Source organism: Penicillium roqueforti (assembly GCF_015533775.1).
Source record: "Penicillium roqueforti strain LCP96 04111 chromosome Unknown scaffold_43, whole genome shotgun sequence".
NCBI lineage: Eukaryota > Fungi > Ascomycota > Eurotiomycetes > Eurotiales > Aspergillaceae > Penicillium > Penicillium roqueforti.
Window position 1 is genome coordinate 56,263 of NW_024067607.1, and position 19,259 is coordinate 75,521.

At 50.0% G+C, this 19,259-nt stretch overlaps 9 protein-coding genes across 9 annotated transcripts; 7 read left to right on the forward strand and 2 right to left on the reverse strand.

Annotated features, from left to right (window-relative positions):
- Window positions 1–316: 316 nt before the first annotated feature.
- On the forward strand, window positions 317–2,376 carry LCP9604111_9192 (uncharacterized protein; the record flags this gene model as incomplete). The annotated part of the gene is made up of 10 exons (XM_039077419.1): window positions 317–565; window positions 615–790; window positions 848–1,110; window positions 1,161–1,326; window positions 1,381–1,591; window positions 1,640–1,706; window positions 1,760–1,962; window positions 2,015–2,050; window positions 2,106–2,308; window positions 2,361–2,376. The coding sequence occupies 10 exons, from the start codon at window positions 317–319 to the stop codon at window positions 2,374–2,376; spliced, it is 1,590 nt and encodes a 529-aa protein (XP_038924794.1).
- Window positions 2,377–2,873: 497 nt separating this feature from the next.
- On the forward strand, window positions 2,874–4,655 carry LCP9604111_9193 (putative methionine permease; the record flags this gene model as incomplete). The annotated part of the gene is made up of 4 exons (XM_039077420.1): window positions 2,874–3,230; window positions 3,295–4,020; window positions 4,071–4,468; window positions 4,517–4,655. The coding sequence occupies 4 exons, from the start codon at window positions 2,874–2,876 to the stop codon at window positions 4,653–4,655; spliced, it is 1,620 nt and encodes a 539-aa protein (XP_038924795.1).
- Window positions 4,656–5,067: 412 nt separating this feature from the next.
- LCP9604111_9194 (uncharacterized protein) lies at window positions 5,068–5,868 on the forward strand (the record flags this gene model as incomplete). Its single annotated transcript, XM_039077421.1, has 2 exons — window positions 5,068–5,147; window positions 5,199–5,868. The coding sequence occupies 2 exons, from the start codon at window positions 5,068–5,070 to the stop codon at window positions 5,866–5,868; spliced, it is 750 nt and encodes a 249-aa protein (XP_038924796.1).
- Window positions 5,869–6,274: 406 nt separating this feature from the next.
- On the forward strand, window positions 6,275–7,177 carry grpE (mitochondrial nucleotide exchange factor MGE1; the record flags this gene model as incomplete). The annotated part of the gene is made up of 3 exons (XM_039077422.1): window positions 6,275–6,565; window positions 6,648–7,073; window positions 7,145–7,177. 3 exons carry the CDS (start codon window positions 6,275–6,277, stop codon window positions 7,175–7,177), a joined length of 750 nt encoding a protein of 249 aa, XP_038924797.1.
- A 545-nt stretch (window positions 7,178–7,722) lies between these two features.
- Window positions 7,723–9,267, reverse strand: LCP9604111_9196 (phenylalanine--tRNA ligase; the record flags this gene model as incomplete). The annotated part of the gene is made up of 1 exon (XM_039077423.1): window positions 7,723–9,267. One exon carries the CDS (start codon window positions 9,265–9,267, stop codon window positions 7,723–7,725), a length of 1,545 nt encoding a protein of 514 aa, XP_038924798.1.
- A 1,035-nt stretch (window positions 9,268–10,302) lies between these two features.
- Window positions 10,303–11,485, forward strand: LCP9604111_9197 (uncharacterized protein; the record flags this gene model as incomplete). The annotated part of the gene is made up of 4 exons (XM_039077424.1): window positions 10,303–10,459; window positions 10,515–10,519; window positions 10,611–10,709; window positions 10,790–11,485. The coding sequence occupies 4 exons, from the start codon at window positions 10,303–10,305 to the stop codon at window positions 11,483–11,485; spliced, it is 957 nt and encodes a 318-aa protein (XP_038924799.1).
- Window positions 11,486–13,084: 1,599 nt separating this feature from the next.
- On the forward strand, window positions 13,085–13,706 carry LCP9604111_9198 (uncharacterized protein; the record flags this gene model as incomplete). The annotated part of the gene is made up of 5 exons (XM_039077425.1): window positions 13,085–13,144; window positions 13,213–13,228; window positions 13,333–13,395; window positions 13,454–13,466; window positions 13,607–13,706. The coding sequence occupies 5 exons, from the start codon at window positions 13,085–13,087 to the stop codon at window positions 13,704–13,706; spliced, it is 252 nt and encodes an 83-aa protein (XP_038924800.1).
- A 267-nt stretch (window positions 13,707–13,973) lies between these two features.
- Window positions 13,974–14,491, reverse strand: LCP9604111_9199 (RNA-binding protein; the record flags this gene model as incomplete). The annotated part of the gene is made up of 2 exons (XM_039077426.1): window positions 13,974–14,111; window positions 14,171–14,491. 2 exons carry the CDS (start codon window positions 14,489–14,491, stop codon window positions 13,974–13,976), a joined length of 459 nt encoding a protein of 152 aa, XP_038924801.1.
- Window positions 14,492–14,945: 454 nt separating this feature from the next.
- On the forward strand, window positions 14,946–19,155 carry sec31 (putative protein transport protein (SEC31); the record flags this gene model as incomplete). Its single annotated transcript, XM_039077429.1, has 8 exons — window positions 14,946–15,154; window positions 15,215–15,331; window positions 15,393–15,498; window positions 15,549–15,782; window positions 15,840–15,926; window positions 15,982–18,697; window positions 18,753–19,051; window positions 19,111–19,155. 8 exons carry the CDS (start codon window positions 14,946–14,948, stop codon window positions 19,153–19,155), a joined length of 3,813 nt encoding a protein of 1,270 aa, XP_038924802.1.
- Between the last annotated feature and the right edge of the window lie 104 nt (window positions 19,156–19,259).

A 19,259-nucleotide genomic window follows, 5' to 3' on the forward strand; every position in this document is an offset into this window, starting at 1 on the left:
ACTTTAGACGTGCTTTGGAGTCAAACTCGCGTTTGTATAGATGAACATCGCGTTTTGATTAATCAAGCACTCTTCTGCCAAGTAAGATATAGTGCACGACCTTCCAGATTAGGAGAAGACTGTGGTGAGCCCGCAGTCTCCTTCCTCTTATCTGGTGCGAATCTCTCATTAGTGTGAAGACGACGGAGCTTAGGAACATTGCGCAATTTTATCTATAGGCTAATTACTATCATAAGTACATGAGCAGGGCTGCCATTATGCATTTAATTGAGCCTTTTACGCGGGTTCATATTCTTCGTTGTTTATACCTCACACGATGGCAGTAGAAGACCATAAACCTGGCTTTGTGGCAGAAGCACAAGTCCATGAAGAAAGTGAAAATGATTTCATCAACACGCCAAAGCTCCCTGATCAATTTGCCGATGAGAGTTTTAAGCTATTCTCGAAAATCCAAGTCACAGACCCGACTCCCGAAGAAGCAATACAGATTCGCAACAAATGCTTATGGCGGGTTTTACCCTTTCTTTGCATTGGATATCACTTGATGTATGTCGATAAGCAAACGGTATGTTAATTTGATCCCCGAATAGGAGAATCCAGTAATAACATGCTAGCAGCTTGGAAGTTCTGCGATCCTAGGGATCATGCAAGATGCGCATCTAAACTCGAATCAATATAACTGGCTCTCTTCAATTTTCTATTTTGGGTATCTTTTGGCTGAATGGCCGCAGAATTGGGCCTTGCAGCGGTTTCCTGTTGGGAAGTGGCTGGCTGGCAATTTGATAATATGGTAAGTTCTTCTCTTGTCCTCAAACAATGGTATATCGGTCACTGACTGGCTCTATAGGGGTGGAATCACTCTCTTGCATATCCCTTGCAACAGCTTTGCATCTCTTTTTGTTGTTCGCTTTTTCCTTGGGGTAGCAGAAGCATGCATCGTTCCAGCATTCCTGCTTTCAATGTCCATGTTCTTTACTTATGGCGAGCAGGCCGTCATGATGCCGGTTATGTGGTCAATTGGTAATGCAAGTCCTATCACGTCAGGCTTGTTATCTTATGGTGTTCTTTGGATTGATACGGGCAGCTTTTCTCCGTGGAAATGGTTCATGGGTATGGTTGTTCCCCGAGTATATCCGTCAGATTGCTAACCTCTATTCTAGTGATTACGGGTATTCTCACAGTCATTTTCGGTGTCTTTGTCTATTTCTTCTTTCCCGACAGTCCTATCCATGCCAATTTCTTAACACACGAGGAACGTGCGAAGGCTATTCTACGGATCAAAGAGAACCACTCCGGAATCGAGCAAAAGGTTTTCAAAAGATATCAGTCAGACCCCATACCTAAGAAATCTTGATATTCAATATCTAACTAAAGCTCTAGGTTTATTGAAGCAATTCAAGACCCCAAAACCTGGCTCTTCTTCCTACACGCCTGGTCCCAGGAAATGGCAAATGGAGTCACGAATCAATATTCACTAATCATCAAGTCATTTGGTTTCACCGTTCTTCAAACAACACTATTAGGAACCGTCACGGGTGTGGTGTCGTTCTTTTCTCTCATATCAGCTGCAATCACTTTGTATCACACCAAGGTAAGCCAGACTCGGTCATCTAATGCGAACGTGGACTGAAACTTGCAGAATTGCCGAGCATGGATATCGCTCATTGCATACATTCCAGGTGCTCTTTCAAGTATCCTTCTGCTAGGTTAGTAGGTCTCTTCTTTTCAAAATGTGGTCCACTACTAATTGGTCCGACAGCCTTGCCCTGGTCCAATCGATGGGGTCTTATCGTCGGAATCTGGATTAGATCTACAACCGGCATCCCATATGCTGTTGTGATGATCTGGGCTGCCAATGCGTCCGCGGGTCATACGAAGAAAACTACCGTCATTGCGCTTTATCATATTGGATACGGACTGGGAAATATCATCTCTCCGCAATTATTCCGGCCGGAAATGAAGGTGAGTTCTTCATTCGAGCTGGCTTGGACTGTCATACTAACAACCATTCAAGCCTCGGTACAGACCAACTTGGATTATTTTGCTTGTGGTAAGTCGTGTTTGGACAAAGCTATGTGCGGAATATTTGACTGATAGCTCTCCAGGTTGCTGCGATTCTTCCTTCGATAATTATTATCGCGCTCCGGATCTACCTAAGCCGAGAGAACAAGCGTCGCGACAAGCTCGCGGAGTTTAATCAGGTCGCTAGCAATGGGGTTGTCGAGACGGTTGATTCGGATGGGGGTAAAGTCGCTCGCGTAGTGGATAATAGTCAGTTGGATTTGACTGACAGGGAGAATTTGACTTTGTGAGTTCTCATCTACACGTTTGTTGGTCTGCTGATACTAATTCAGAAACAGCCGATATGTACTCTGATGGTTGGATAATTGGACTCTATGAGTAGGGATATATTCGGGTTTGGAATTTAAATGACTACACTTTATACTGGGCTGAATATTCCTCTTTGATCTTTTGTGGTTATCTCTGAATAACCCTGCTATATATAGTCCTATCCCAGTACGGGTCATTATCTCCACCTCGAATAAAGTACTGGAGTATTCGGTCATAGTTTAACATTGATTTCAAAGCCAAAGTATGATAGGCCAGTTACATACCTCCTCTTAATTATTAATGTGAGTTGTGCGATCACATTCCTATGGCGTAAACCACCTGCAAGAATCCGATACACACAACAGTCGGCCTGAATGACGTGCCAGCTAATCCGATGATTTCCAAGCACCCAAAACATCTTATCTCCTCGACTCTCCTCTGGGCTGAATTAATTCATGGTCTAGAATGATTTCCTCCGTGTAATCAGCATAATCAAATAGTTGTTCAAACTATACAACGTACTCCATCTGCAACAGCTCACCATGGATATCCGGGAGAGACAGCCTCTTTTAAACCCATCAAGTCAATCCAACATTATATCTCCCAGCCCTCAACAAGAACCACTCGACCTTTTAACCGATGATTTCCCCCCACTATATCCCGATACCCTACCAGGGACGCACTACAGAAAGAGCATCAACTGGTCAAGCGCATACATCCTAGTCGTTTCGCAGGTGATTGGGAGCGGTATCTTCGCAACACCAGGCTCAATCGTCAGATCCGCTGGAAGTATTGGATTGACCCTGCTAGTATGGCTGGTTGGGACGATATTATCAGCTTGCGGCCTAGCCGTATTTATGGAATTCGGATGCATGCTACCTCGCTCGGGAGGACAAAAGGTAAAAGACATTGCAGCAGGATTAGCAGAAACAAGTCGGCTAAACTAATCTCATTTCCGTGCAGGTGTACCTCGAGTATACCTATCCCCGACCGCGCTTTCTCGCGTCAAGCCTTATAACAGCTCAGGTAGTGCTCCTAGGGTTCACGGCGAGCAACTGCATTATCTTCTCGAAATACGCGTTCTTCGCGCTGAGTATTGAGCCTACCGAAATCCAGCACAAGGCACTCGCTGTTGGCCTCTTGACTGCCATTACTATTGTCCATGGTTGTTTCTTGAAAACTGGCATCTTTGTCCAGAATGTCCTTGGCTGGGTGAAGATCTTCCTCATCGGCGCGATGTCCTTGACGGGAGTCTGGGTAGTTTTTCTCGGCTTGCATGGAGATACTGATAACTTATCGCCTGTAGAGAGAGTTGGTCCGTTTTCTTGGGATTCGTTGTGGGAAGGATCGAACTGGAGCTGGAGTCTGCTTTCGTCGGCTTTGTTCAAAGTCTACTATTCCTACGCTGGCTTGAGCAACGTGAACAATGTCCTCAGTGAGGTTCATGATCCCGTGAATATAGTCAAGACCGTGTGTCCCACTGCGCTGGTCACGGCTGGGGGCCTATACTTTCTTGCGAATCTTTCATACTTCCTTGTCATTCCGCTCGAAGAGATCAAGAATAGCGGGGAATTAGTGGGTGCACTGCTATTCGAGAGATTATTTGGGGATCAGGTTGGGAAGATATTCTTTCCACTTGCTATTGCCATTTCAGCTGCCGGGAATGTGATGGTGGTGACCTTTGGCTTGGTACGTTTGGATATATTGCATAGAAAGCCAATACATGCTAACATTGATAGGCGCGTGTGAATCAAGAGATAGCCCGACAAGGCTTTCTTCCATGGCAAAACATTCTATCGTCTTCGCGACCATTTGGGACCCCACTGGGGGGACTTATTGTACACTATATCCCTTCCATGTTGGTCCTCGCCCTACCACCACAAGGGGACGTCTATAACTTTATCCTGGACTTGGAGGGATATCCTGGACAGATGTTTGCATTGGCTATCACAGTTGGTCTGCTTATAGTAAGATACCGGGAGCCTGATCTTCCACGGCCCTTCAAAGCGTGGTTGCCGGCTGTCTGGTTACGGGTTGTGGTGTGTTTAATCCTGCTAGTAGCACCATTCGTCCCTCCTCCGAATTGGCGCGACCTCGATCTCTTCTATGCAACCTATCCACTTGTCGGGATTGGAATGTGAGTGGCAATACTTCTATGTGTGATTTACCTCGCTAACAAACACAGTATGCTCTCTGGGGTTCTCTACTGGTATATCTGGACAGTTTTACTCCCACGATGGAGAGGCTATAAACTCGAGGAAGAGAATCATATTTTAGCCGACGGAACTAGCATCATCAGGCTTGTTCATTCATATGATAAGTGATAGCTTACGCATATTATGATCACTTCATGGGATTGGCCATTGTTCATGTTCACGTCTGGGAGACAGTGTAGAATGCCGAGTCTGTCTATAAGGGAGAAATCCTTGGTCCCTAACGGCAGTGAATATTGTCCACTTGTAATGCAGCCATGGAGAAGATAGTTGAGGTCTGAGGATACAGTGACTTCCCGGGCAAGCGATTGTGCACGACAAACAAACAGACCCATTCGGGCTGCTTCCTCGTTCCTTCTTTCCTTCCTATCTGGTTCCCTCTCATCTCGCTCCTTCCCTATTCCACTTCATCTGGCGAAGACAGAATACGGATCTCTCTGTATCTGGATTTGCTAGAATCGCAACTGAACTTCTCAACGTCATTTCCAATTCCTCGGGCTTGTCTTCGAATAATTGCTTCGCCATGGCATCGATGCCTGTGAGGCCCGATAGACTGCCTCCTCCATGTCCCTCCTGGATCTATTCCAACAACTCAGACACGCAGTGAGTATTTTCTGCCTCGCAGGGCCAAATCCATCCATCTAACTAGGCCAGTACTGCCAAAGATCGCTGTTGGTTCGGTACAGACTACATCCCCTTCAGGTCTTATGTCACGGATATAGCTGGAGGCATGGTCGAAGTCATTGGGATGGGAACTGTCAATCTCACCACCATGAGCTTGCCAACCCAGACCGATCTGGATTCGCATAGCTCCATCTGCTTGAAGAACGTTCTCCATACCCCAGCAATGCTCTGCAACATCATCGGAAGGCCCATCGAAGACGACTACACTATCATATGCGACTCCAGTGCCCCAGATAGCTCCGGTTTTATATTAAAGAACACCAATGGTCGCATTGCAGCCTACTTCAAGCCTATGGGTGAAGGCCCCATGCTGTACCAAGTCCAACTTGGCGCGCCTCCACTCGGCCATGAGTTCGGGATTTCGCCCTTGTGCTCTAACGGGCGCTACATGATTCACGCCTTCTGGTCCCAGCATGAGCGGCAGAGATTTGAGGCCTTGATGGCCTCCGGTCTGATGCGAGCCTCCGGCGTAGAGCCGCTTACATGGGCCGAAAACCGTTGGTTGACGAAGAGATTCATGTCTGAATGGGGAATTGTACTCGCCTACGGGTTGGACTATAACGTGAAGGAGCATCGAGAGGAAGGCCGTGCCATCACGCGAATTCTTATGTCCCATGCGAAAAATGAACCGAACGTCTGATCCCAGAAGAGCTGTTGAGAATCATTTCGAACTTTTCCAGGAATGTCTTTCATAGCTTAATACGTTTTCGAAATAACCCAATGAGCGACATGTCACAATGATCATGCTTCAAAAGTAGAACGGACTATCATGCCCAGGCGATCAATAAAGTATACATCCTTCGTATGCTCGGGGTAGGTGCAAATAGCCCACTGGGCGATATTTGCAAGTCAATACATAAGGTACTTCCCAAGCTTAGGGATACGTAATAGCTCTACTCCGTAGAGAAGTCAAAAGAAGATCCCCTCGGCCCAGCGTTTTTCCTTGCCAAGGTCAGGTGATTCCCGATCAAATTTGTCCGAGGACAAATGGTTCCGCTTCAAATTCACCGAGTCTCTATTCTCAATTCCACACATCATCATTTATAATGTTCCAACGAACCCTCCTCAGACAGGCTCAGGCCGCGCGCTCCATCCTCTCTACCTCTTCCCCCTCCACCGCATCGCTGGCGCTGCGACGGACTACACAACAACCGCGTATCCCGGCTATCCGGCCATTCGTCCCCCGGTCTACCCGTCTCTATTCAACAGAGACCAAGGAAGCTACCGAAGCTGCGAAAGAGAAAGCCGAGAAGTCTGAGAGTGCAGAGAACGCAGAGGCCGAGGATCCCATCAAGAAGGAGCTCGAACAGAAGACAAAGGAAGCCATTGAATTCAAGGTAAGCTATTTCCCCATACTTACTGCTACGGGTAGCTCCGCAACTCTTTCGCGGATGAATATTAACCAAAACTTCCTCTTAGGACAAATGGCTCCGCTCCGTCGCGGAATCCCGCAACCTTGTTGAGCGCAACAAGCGCGACATGGACGCCGCCCGCAAGTTCGCCATCCAGGGTTTCGCCAAAGACCTTCTTGATAGCATCGACAACTTCGACCGCGCGCTGCTAGCTGTGCCCGAAGAGAAGATCAGCGCTGCTAAGAACGAAGAGAACAAGGACCTCCTCGATCTCGTCGCCGGTCTCAACATGACCCAGCAAATCCTCCTGAACACCCTCCAGAAGCACGGCCTCGAGCGCTTCGACCCCGGCGAGAAGGTCGACGGCAAGGCCCAGAAGTTCGACGCAAACTTGCACGAGGCTACCTTCATGGCTCCGGCTGCTGATCTTGAGGATGGTGATGTTATGCACGTACAGAGCAAGGGCTTCCGTCTTAACGGCCGCGTTCTGCGGGTGAGTGCTAGCCCCTAAGATCCAAAGTTCTTGCGGAATATTTTGACTAACTGCTTTCTTTTCTCTTACAGGCTGCCAAGGTCGGTGTCGTCAAGAACGCTTAAATCGTTGGCAATAACTTCGATTCTTAATCCTTCGACCTTCCTGCCTTTTCACTCTTCTTTCCTTCTCTTTGTACCATATGTCATACATCATGATCACGATAGGGTTTTATACTCGGATACGGCTGGCTTTTGGACCCAGGAAAATTACTATTCCTTACTATCTTCTGCTCGTCTCTTTGACTCGGCTGTATGATACGCCCTTGTTGCATGTGTCTGGAGGCGTACGGAATGTCTCATGTTGGTGGTGTCTTCTCACTTGTTTCGTGACGTCTGCAGCTCTACGTCCCCTGATAATTCTCTCCTCCTCACTGTATAATACACACTTCTTAGAGGCATTGTCATAACCTCTAGTGTCTTCATTATCCTTCCACCTTCGGTACCCTAAATTAGACCCTAATCAAAGACAAAGCTAGCTATAGTCTGTACCTATTAGAACTTGAGTGGTATCCATATATCGATTTTTTCAATGAGAGGAATGCTATATGTTACATGTTCTCCATAATAATCACAGTATAGTACAAAGTATAGCCCAACAATCTCCAAACTCACCTCAGCTCAACTCCAAGCTCCCCAACTAACTTTTCCCGGACCTTCAGATGCATTTCATTACTCTCCTCATTCGTTAGAGTCCGCTCCAAGCTCCGGTAGTTAATGCGGTAACACATGCTCTTGCGCGAAGTCTTAGGATGCGTAAACTCGTCAATGAGAGTAACATCCTCAACAAGATCCCCACCAATCCCACGAACAATCTCCATAACATCATTCTCATGGAAAGGCACGGCTCCACCAGCAGCACTGTTACCACCCGTCACAGCCGCAGGAGGCAACCAGAAAGCAACATCCTTGTAGCAAGCCGGGTGCTTAGAGAAAGGCTCGAAGCGCGCGATATGGCCAGCGCGGAACTGCGACAAGAATCGCTCATCCCGCGACCAGAACAACCGAATATCAGGGATATTGAAAAGAAGCATAGCAATGCGCTCAATGCCCAGTCCAAACGCCCATCCAATCCGGTCCGGCACGTCCGAATTGATCAACAGATCCTGCTTGATAATGCCGCAGCCTAGGATCTCCAGCCAGTCCCCTTGCCAGAACACCTCCAGTTCCCAGGACGGGCTGGTGAACGGGAAGTAAGCCTCGACCCACCGCACCTTGAGCGGCTCCTGCTCCGCACCACCGCTACTCGCCGCAGCGGCCTTGCTCGCTTCCGTGAAGACCTTAATGACCATCCGCTCGAGGGAGCGCTTGAGGTGCGCAGCCACAGCCTCGACCTCCTCGGCGCTGTGGTGTTCGTCCTGCAACGGGTTCCGCTGCGCGTGGATAGTCGGGTTGGGGTCCTCGACCACAACGTCGTGGCGCGGGATCTTCTCCACATCCGCCATGATCCTCGCTGCTGTTTCGGCCGAGGCGGCGAGTGGGTTCGTCGCGGGCCGCTTCCACAGCATCGCACCCTCCATCTGGTGGAAGACGGGGTAGTGGCTGCGGTCGATCGCGTCGCGACGGTAGACGTCGGCGATCACGGTGTATCCGACCTCCTCTGGGCGGGTATGCTCGTTGCGGGCGATTTGCTGGAAGTAGGCCTGTTGGTGGGCGCTTGTGTGCGTGCGCAGCACTGTCTTGTCGTTCACGTAGTACGTATCTGTGCGACTGCGGCCCGGGTGGTCTGCGGGGAAGCCGAGGACGTCGAAGTTTTGTCTCGTTGAGACGACTGGGTTCTTCTCTGAGTAGTTGCCATAGTTTGGGGCTGCGAATTGGCTTTCGATGAGCTTGCGTGTAATGGCGAGAGGGTGGTTCTCGTCGAGATAGAGTCGTCGTCCGATATGGGATAGGATTGTATCGGGGGTGTTGGTCCACTGGTCGGTTGGGTAGGTCTCTCCTTCGATTTTGAGGCTCGATTGTTGCTGGGGTATTTTAGAGGTAGTGGTTGCTTTCTGTTCACTCCGGCGAGCGGCGGTTGAGCTCCATTCGCGGTTGCGGGAGAGAATGGGAGTTAGTGGGAGCGAGCGGGGAATGGCGGTTTGGGGTCGGATTGAGGCAATTGACCAACGGCCACTGCTCGCACGCAGGGCTCGACCAGTAGCAAATAGTCTCATGGTTGAGCTAGACGTTGTGAGAATTCCAAGGTTGTCCATCAACACTATCAACACATGTTCGGGCCGGCAAAATTAGTTCCCGAAGTGTATTTGTTGAGTCTGGACAACGAGTTATGTCAACGCAGCATTTATTTACCTCTTTCTAGGAGAAGAGGCTTATGATTTAAGCGTATTTGGATTTATTTACAGTTGCTACAGCTGGTAGTCCGAGCCATTTTAACCTTCACACGTCTAAATTGAAGGTTGTCTATGTATCTACGGAGTATGTACTATGCAGTTTGCATTGCTTTATAAGTTATACACCTCTTCTACTGTATTTACTTGGCTCCGAACAAAAGCAAGTAGTTTAACTGATAATACATCCTATCCCAGCTCTTGGCTTTTCTTTCCTGTGCGACAACGACTAAATACGAATACCCTCGCCGAGACAGCTGCGAAACAACGTATTAAACTGAAGTAGATATTTTATACCTTCTATACCCTGATCACATCACAACCATAATCCCGTCTAGTTAGCCTTCATGCATCGGAAAGTTGTCCTGTAGAACCACTCGGTAGTCCGACGCCAGTGCCAACCGCCCAACATCCGTAAAAACTCCGAAGATCCGCATGATAGCCGATCTCGTCATAACAGCTCTGTTGAAGCAATTAGCACGACGGCGGTATGGATTAAGATACCCTCGGCATCCATTTCAACGACCGAACAAGGACGATATCCAGGGTGCCTGAGGGACTGTATGTTCCATACAAGATATTGTTCGGCGCAAACCCGAGAAGGTGATTGGTGCAAGCGATGAGCCCCTATCAAAACGCTTGATCTGATTGGCTGCCTTTCACGTTCGGCGACTGGCCGAGTGGTTTCGGAGGTCTGATTTGTCTCCGTCGGTATTTAAAGGGCCAAAAATTTACGTCAAGTCACGTTCGTAAAAGCCGAGAAAAGACCAGTAAAAAAAATAAATCACATATCCCCTTGAATCACTCTCTCCCCGCCTTTTTTTGTGCGTGTATAATTTAGGGGTCTTGTTTCCTAGCAAGATGGCAGACAGCGGCAAGATGTTGGAGGTTCCTCCTCACTCCCGAGTCGTGCCCGTTCAGCCCGCGCAGTCAAAGCCGAAGCAGGTGCATTACCCGTTTTGGTTTGGAGGTTCGGCCTCCTGTTTCGCGGCGGCCGTAACGCACCCCTTGGATTTAGGTATGCTCTTATTTCTCCCTCGATTATAAACTATCTGCTAACTCTACGCCCTTAGTCAAGGTATTTAGGAGCTCCTAGCCGGTTGTCCGAGAGAATGGCCCGTGGCCCCGATTCCAAGCCCCGACACTGATATTTGTTTCTTGCGCAATAGGTCCGGTTACAGACTCGTGCGCCCGATGGACCAAAGAATATGGTTGGGACGTTTGTGCACATCCTGAAGCACAATGGCGTCACGGGGTTATATAGTGGTGTATGTGCGACCCTAGAATCCGGTCGATGACAGTAAACGGGCACAGTTGGCTAACGAAGGACGGATGGGATATGGTATAGTTGTCAGCCGCAATGCTGCGTCAGATCACATACTCCACGACGCGTTTCGGTATCTACGAAGAATTGAAGTCACGCATTAGCCCGCCCACCTCAGACCCAGCCGCCGCACCAGGCCTGCTTACTCTCATCGGCATTGCCTCTGCTTCCGGATTCATCGGTGGCATAGCAGGCAACCCGGCCGATGTGATGAATGTGCGCATGCAACACGACGCGTCCCTCCCTCCCGCCCAGCGACGAAACTACCGAAACGCAATCCATGGGCTCATCCAGATGACCCGGACAGAGGGATTTGGTTCTCTCTTCCGCGGAGTATGGCCTAACTCAACCCGCGCGATCCTTATGACTACCTCGCAGCTAGCTACTTACGACACCTTCAAGGGTCTTTGTATGGAGAAAGCCGGCATGGCTGATAATCTAGGCACACACTTCACAGCCTCGTTCATGGCGGGATTCGTTGCTACCACTGCCTGCAGCCCCGTGGACGTGATCAAGACTCGTATTATGACGGCTTCTCATGCGGATAGCGGTGGTCATACTATCGTCGGTCTCCTGCGTGATATTTGCCGTAAGGAAGGCCTTGGATGGACTTTCCGTGGCTGGGTACCTAGCTTCATCCGCCTTGGTCCCCATACAATTGCCACTTTCCTCTTCCTCGAAGAGCATAAGAAACTCTACCGCAAGCTGAAGGGCATTTAAAGATACAAAGAGTGACCATTCCTTTTTGTACTTTTTTCCCTGCCGAATCTTCCCAATCTTACAGCGGCATCTACGCCTCTGTCCGATATATCCTCGGTATATACGATTTGTTGTCATCTCTCTGGTTTTCTATGTGTTGCACCTTGAGACTGACTCACACCATTTTCAATTTGGCGTGTATATAGCTTGCATTCTTTCGGGTTTTCTTTCATCAGAGATTCGACTAACGGCCGGAGACGGCCTTGGGGCATATCTATTACATGGCCCCATGGCCTTGTACAGTGTGCTGGATGATGTATTATTTCTTGTCGGAACTGGGATTACATAGAATTAGATACATACACACTGAATCGCATTCAACGCACTTCCGCAAGGACGCGTGGATTGTACTCAATTCTAAGTTATCTTCCCAGCTAGCAATGACTGCGAGCGTCTACATGAAAGATATGTTGCGACTGCTCACGCTTCAAAGGTCAGAACAAGCATCAGCTAACTACAACACAAATGATTTTACAATACGACTAGTTTATGAACTTTCTCTCTGCCTTATACGGATGGAACGACTTAGGAAATATAGGGGTTGTGTCCCCGCGTGACCCAGTAGAGTACATTGGAACTTGTCGATACATAAAATTTGACACGGCTCACTTGGCCAACCAAAAACAGCTGTTGGTTATCTACTTGTCAAGGTGGACAGGGAAGTTGCCAGCCTCTGTTAGTACAAGTTAGTATGAATAAGCATATATCAAGAGGAGACTTCTAGATGCGTACCGCGCTGACCGTCCCAACGATCGGTCCAGGCCTTGGGGCAAAGAGAGCGGAAGGAGTGGTAGAACTGAGAGAGAAGCCGTTAGAAGCTGCTGAGATTTGAGAATATTGTCGGTGTCGAAGTTACCTGCTTGCAGGGACGGAAATCCTCGCCCTTGGCAGTGGTACACTTGTAGTAGTCGACATAGTTCTGCCAGCAGTGCTTGGTCCTGTGAAGTGAATCCAAGTTAGATAAATAAAAAAAGGTACCAAAACAAAAGCTTATCACGTACTGGTTCATCTGGGGGAAACGAGCATCGTAACCTGCGATCCAATCGAAAATTGTCAATTACACCATACATCAGCCGATCGGGCAAAATCGGTCCACGCGCATGCGACGAGCGAAAGACGAGGGAAAATATCAAGGTTTACGCACCAGCTACAATTAAATTAGCCATTGACTCTCCGTAGGGCTCCAGGCCCCGGTTTTCTCGGGAGGGGGTAGTGGACTTACCAGTGACGAACTTGAAGGGCTTTGTCTCGAGGACCTCATCGGGGTCGGCTTCCGGAATAGCACCCATATTTGCGATGTGTAGCTTCGAGAGAAACGACACACGTGAAAAAGAATTGGAGTGGAGTGGAAACAGAGGAGGGGAGAAAGTGAGCCGGGAAGAGCGACGTTGGGTGATTGAAGCTGTGAAGTGCCGGATATGACCGCGGGCGGTCAAGCGAGAGCCACTGAGCGTCTCGCTTTTACACCCGAGCCAGTCACGTTCTCGGAAGCTGGCGTTCCAACCTCGTCCTCTATCCCACTCTTCGTCTGCTACTCCAGGTTGAATCACATATCTCGCTATGTATCCCACTCGCATGCTGCGGATGCAGCCCACTCGGGCCTTTGCTTTCCCTACTCCTGTATGTTCTTTCCCTCGAAAATGGTGTTGTGATCATACGATCCCTCGGTTACTAACTTATGTCTGTAGAAGGAGCCCCAGAGTGGTATGTATCTCTGAGATCACTAGACCTATATGGTGATTGACGGAGCCATATAAAATGGACTTACTTTTATGGGGACTGCCATTGAACTAACAATTCACCTACAGCCCACACTATCTCCCAGCGTCTGCGCCAGCTCAAGCGTGTGCCCCCCGAGTTGCTCCCTATTGGTATGTGCTATAGTCATGATTTTGCGGTCGGAAATTAGGCTAACGGTCTGTTTGTTAGGCTTCGTCCTCGCGTATGTTTCTCCCTCTTTGATACTATCTTCCGCTTGATTCCGGGAAAACATGCCCGACGCATGCCGGAATTTTATCACGCTATATCGCTTTACTGGCAACCAACCACATGTCTTTCCCTGATGCTAACTTGCAATCTTAGTGTCGCCCTTAGCGCTGCTGTCTACTCTTGCACCAAGAAGCTGCTGACCGACAAGACCCTGCGTCTCCACCGCAACAGCCCCGAGAGCCGTGACTACTAAATGTACCACCATGTTTCTTTGAGCTCTCAGAATGCGACGCGCAGTTTTTGGATTATTGCCGCTTGTATTGTTGAACTAGGAGAATTTGAAGCCGATGGGCATGATTTGAGAAAGACCAATGGAGAAGAAATGGAATGGGCTCGAAATTGCAGCCCGTGTACATATTCCGGCTGTCCGAGCCTGAATCCTGATGGTGTAATTGGCAAATTAGGACTTATGCTTTTTGTTTGTCATCTTCGTCGTAGCTATCGTAAAGTGTAGCGTGCATCACTCGGGCTTTGGCCCAGCAACATCTAATTGTTCCAATCCCTGCATAGGATCTTGCGGACGACTGCTTGCAGCCTGAGCCTCCTCTGCCGCTTCCCGATCCTCCTCGCTGACGGCATGCTTGGCCAAATAACCCTCCTACAGAATGCATCGGTTAGTATAGGTTACAGTTAGATATGAAATCGATCCCAACGAACCTGCTCCCAAATCGCAGTCTTGCTGCCTAGTCCTTCATTGGCATCCTTCTGTGGCTTTGCAGCGGCGACTTTGATCGTACGCCCGTAGATCTCACTGCCATCCATATTGTCGATTGCCTCTTTAGCGTCCTGCGGCAGATCAAATTCCACATATCCAAATCCGCGGTGAACTTCGGCCGAGTTGGGTTGGTCCGGTTTGGGCAGCGAGATATCAACAACTTCGCCGAATGGAACAAAAGCCTCCGCAAGTGTGAGCGTGGTCACCCCTTGGTCAAGACCTCCCACGTAGACGGTGCTCTTGAGCCGCGTGGTTTCGCTCATTATGTGTAGTTGCGGTTCGGGTCAAATTGGGGGATCTTTGATTTGGGCGGCTATGTGCCGAGATTGCACGGATAGTAGAAGATGTGAGGGGAAAGGGAGTTCAACGGCAAAAAAAACTTTTGTTCAAGACTCTGAAACCAAGCTGTACGTTGCTATCAAACCAGACCGAAAGATTGATATCACGTGCAGCTCACCTCGGAGAAGTGCCAGGTGTTTTGGCGAGTCTAAAAGCGGTCTAGCGCGCGTTCCCCGGTCCCTCCAAGTCCAGGAGGCCACTTGGTTACTGCTATACTTGGAACATCTAGAGTATCACCCCATTGTCAATTATTCATAAGGGGTGGTTCTTGATCCCTCTTCTTTCTATTTATTTGGGTTTCACTATTCCTCGGGTGATACCTTTCACATACTCCATTGGTCTCGATCCTCACCAAAACATACCTCCCCTGCCATCATCATGGTGCGTCTGAGGGAAATCCCAAGGACGGCCACGTTCGCCTGGTCGCCTGGCGCTGCGTCGCCATTGATCGCAACTGGAACTCGCGCTGGCGCTGTCGATGCCGACTTCTCTAACAAGACATGTCTCGAACTGTGGGATTTGGGCCTTGACCGTGAAGATGCGAGCGAGGAGCTGCAGCCCATAGCTAAGCTCGATACAGAGTCCGGGTAAGCGTGCTTTTAGGAACTTGAATGGAGATGAGCATGCTGACCGATTAATGTAACTAGCTTCAATGATGTGGCCTGGACAACGTCCGAAGACAACAAACGGGGTGTGATTGCGGGTGGCTTGGAGAATGGCTCCCTGGAGTTGTGGGATGCTGATAAGCTACTTGCTGGATCCAGGTTGGTCGAACTCTACATACGAACCAGATCCCGGTGACATTTGCTAATCGTTCAATTTCAGTGATGCGTTGATCTCAAGAACCACTAAGCACAGCGGCGCCATCAAGACCCTTCAGTTCAACCCGAAACACCCGAACCTTCTGGCTACCGGTGGCGCAAAGGGAGAGGTAGGCTGCGGTTTGAGGATAGGTTGAATATGTGGCTAATTGCTGGATAGCTGTTCATTTGGGATCTAAACAACATCGAGAACCCATTCCGGTTGGGCAACAACGCGGCCCGCACAGATGATATCGACTGCTTGGATTGGAACAGGAAGGTTCCTCACATTCTTGTCACTGGTAGCAGCTCCGGCTTCGTGACGGTCTGGGATGTCAAGACGAAAAAGGAGAGTCTGACATTGAACAACAAGGCCCGGAAGGCTGTCAGCGCAGTCGCATGGGACCCCGAGAGGGTACGTTAGCACTTCCCACGTAGTTATTCCAGGATTGCTGACCGTTTTCACGTCTAGCCCACAAAGCTTATTACATCGTCACCGCTGGAGTCAGACCCAGTGCTCTATGTCTGGGATCTGCGCAACTCCCACGCCCCGGAGCGGGTAGGTTACTCTATCAGAGCCCAGATGTGACTTAATACTGATATTATTTGTATAGACACTCACCGGCCACGAATCCGGTGTGCTCTCGCTTTCTTGGTGCGAGCATGATCCAGATCTCCTGCTGTCTTGCGGCAAAGATAACCGTAATATCTGTTGGAACCCGCAAACCGGTGAAGCATACGGAGAGTTCCCCGTTGTCACGAACTGGACCTTCCAGACCCGCTGGAACCCCCACAACCCGAACTTCTTCGCAACCGCGTCCTTTGATGGCAAGATTTGTATCCAGACCCTGCAGAACACGAAGACCGATAATTCCCAGGCCATCGCCGATCACAATCAAGCCTTGGACGGCGAAGACTTCTTTAATAAGGCGCAAACGCAGCCCCAAGTCTCCAAGTTCTCTCTCCCAAAGGCCCCTCGCTGGCTTGAGCGGCCCTGTGGTGCTACATTTGGCTTCGGAGGTCGGGTCGTTTCCTTCGGTCTGACTGAGAAGGGCTCACGTACATCTACTGTCAAAATCACATCGTTCGAGGTTGATGAGAGCGTTGGCAATGCTACTGAAAGCTTTGAGACTGCATTGAAAGAGGGCGATATTCGTACTCTCTGTGAGTCGCGCGCTTCAGGTGCTTCCAACGAAGCAGAAAAAGCAGACTGGAAGGTGATGGAGGCTTTAATTTCCGAAAACCCACGTAAGGGCTTGGTAGAGTACCTGGGATTCCAGGATCAGGCTGATGAGGCCGCTGATAGTCTTGCGCAGCTTGGCTTGGACAAGAAGGAAGGCGAGGACACTAACGGTGCCGCCGCCAAACCGGCTAAGGTTAAGAAGCACAAGCGTTTGCAATCCATGTTCGATCCCAATCCCGAAGGTGACAGCTTCCTTTCTGAACTGGCTGCTTCTAAGGGTGCTCAAACCAACAACCCATTCCAAATTTTCAATGGTTCAGAAAGCCAGGCGGAAAAGCAAATTACTCGGGCTTTGCTCCTTGGAGAGTTTGAGAAAGCTCTGGACGTTGCCCTCCGGGAGGATAAAATGTCCGATGCTTTCATGATTGCTATTTGCGGCGGCCCAAAATGCATTGAAAAGGCACAGGAGTACTACTTCTCTAAGCAGGCCGGCGGTCCGAACTATATGCGCTTGCTCGCATCTATTGTCGGTAAGAACCTGTGGGATGTGGTGCATAATGCCGATTTGTCCAACTGGAAGGAAGTTATGGCTGCCTTGTGTACCTTTGCCGACGAGAAGGAATTCCCTGATCTCTGTGATGCTCTCGGTGACCGGCTAGAGGAGCAGGTCCAGAACAGCGACGATAAGAGCGCCCGCAAGGATGCTTCTTTCTGCTTTTTGGCAGGCTCGAAGCTTGAGAAGGTTGTTAACATTTGGGTCGAGGAGCTTCGCGAGAATGAGCAGAAAGGAATTGAAAGCAACACCGACAACTCTTCCTTCTCTATCCATGTCCGTGCTCTACAGGGTCTGATCGAGAAAGTTACCATTTTCCGCCAAGTCACCAAGTTCCAGGATACAGAGCGGAACAAGGACTCGGATTGGCGCTTGAGTGTCTTGTATGACAAGTACATTGAATATGCGGATGTTGTCGCTACCCATGGACGTTTGCAAATTGCTCAGAAGTACCTTGACCTTGTCCCTGAAAAGCACCCTGAAGCTGAGGTGGCGCGCAACCGCATCAAGCTTGCCACCAGACAGGCACCCCAGAAGGCCCAAGCCTCTGTCGGAGCCAAACCTGCCTTTAAGCCCCTCCCGCAACAGCCCAGTTTATACCAGCCGCAGCAGTCTTACAATCCTGCTGCTACTTCAACACCGGTTGCTGCTCCTAACATTTATGCGCCTACTGCGCCCGCTGTTTCCCAGCAGGCTAACCCATATGGCCCTCCAACGACCTCGGTAGCTCAGCCCAGCAACCCCTACGCTGCTATGTCGACGGGAGGCGCCTATGGATCGACAACTGGGTATCAGCCAACCCAGGGCATGAGACCTACCAGTTATACTCCACCATCTGCATTCGGCGGACAACAGCCCACGGGTGCTGGCGTTCCCCCACCTCCTCGTGCGTCATCTAACCAGTCGCCAGCCAACACAATCACAACATACACCACGGCCACTGGTCTTCCTGCATGGAATGATTTGCCAGAAGGCTTTGCGAAGGCTCCTGCACCTCGCCGTTCAACTCCTGCCGCAGCCTCTGCACCCATCGCCTCTCCTTTCCCCAACCAGTCACCGAACCTGGTCCAGGGACCTCCCCCGGTTGGTGCTCCGCGCGCACCATCCGTGCCTCCCCCACCGAAGGCGGGTTCGGTTCCTCCACCGCGTATGATGTCGCCGCTATCCGGTGGGCAGATCCCTGGGCGTTCCCCGCCGCCCCCTGCCAATCCATACGCTTCTCTCCCTCAGTCACCGTCATTGACTCAGGGGTCAACCATGGGTCCCTCGGCGTCCATACCTCGCGGAGCGTCGCCCTACAATGCTCCTCCTAGCATACCACCCCCAACCAATCGGTATGCACCGAGCCCAGCTGCCCAGGCTACAAACCCGCAATTGCACACTCGTGGCCCGGTTGCTCCCCCTCCTCAGGCCGTTGCCTCACCATACGCCCCACAAGCGGTCTCACAACCCCCCGCGGCAAACCCATACGGACCCACCACGCCTATTGCTACACAGCCTCCACCTATGGCCCAGGGCATCCCGCCGCCGTCTCAAGTACCTCGACCTCCAACAGCCCAGTCGCAGAGGCCAACTCCTGCGGCTCCAAAGTATCGTGAGTAATACCACTTAACAAACAATTACTTCCAGCCAATTGACCCTTATTCCAGCCCCCGGTGACCGTTCACATATTCCTGCAAACGCACAGCCTGTCTTCGAGATTCTATCAGCAGACATGCAGCGCGTCAAGAGCCGGGCTCCCGCGGCATTCAAGGTACAGGTTGATGATGCCGAGCGCCGCTTGAACATCCTCTTTGATCACCTCAACAACGAGGACTTGCTCAAGCCGAACACCATCGAGGACATGGCCAACTTGGCCCGTGCACTCCAGCAACGTGATTACAATACCGCCCTCGCTATTCATGTTGATATCATGACCAACCGGACTGACGAATGTGGCAATTGGATGGTGAGTGAACTTTGGTCCTAGGATACTAAACGGTCGGTCACTAACAAGTATAACAACAGGTCGGTGTGAAGCGACTGATTAGTATGAGCGGCGCTACTCCGTAAATGACACATTTGATTCTTGTCAAGTTGAGGGAATGTTAAAGGCGGTATAACTTATGTATTTCTGGCCTTTTTTCTCTATACTTCAGCGTTGCTTGAAATTTTCT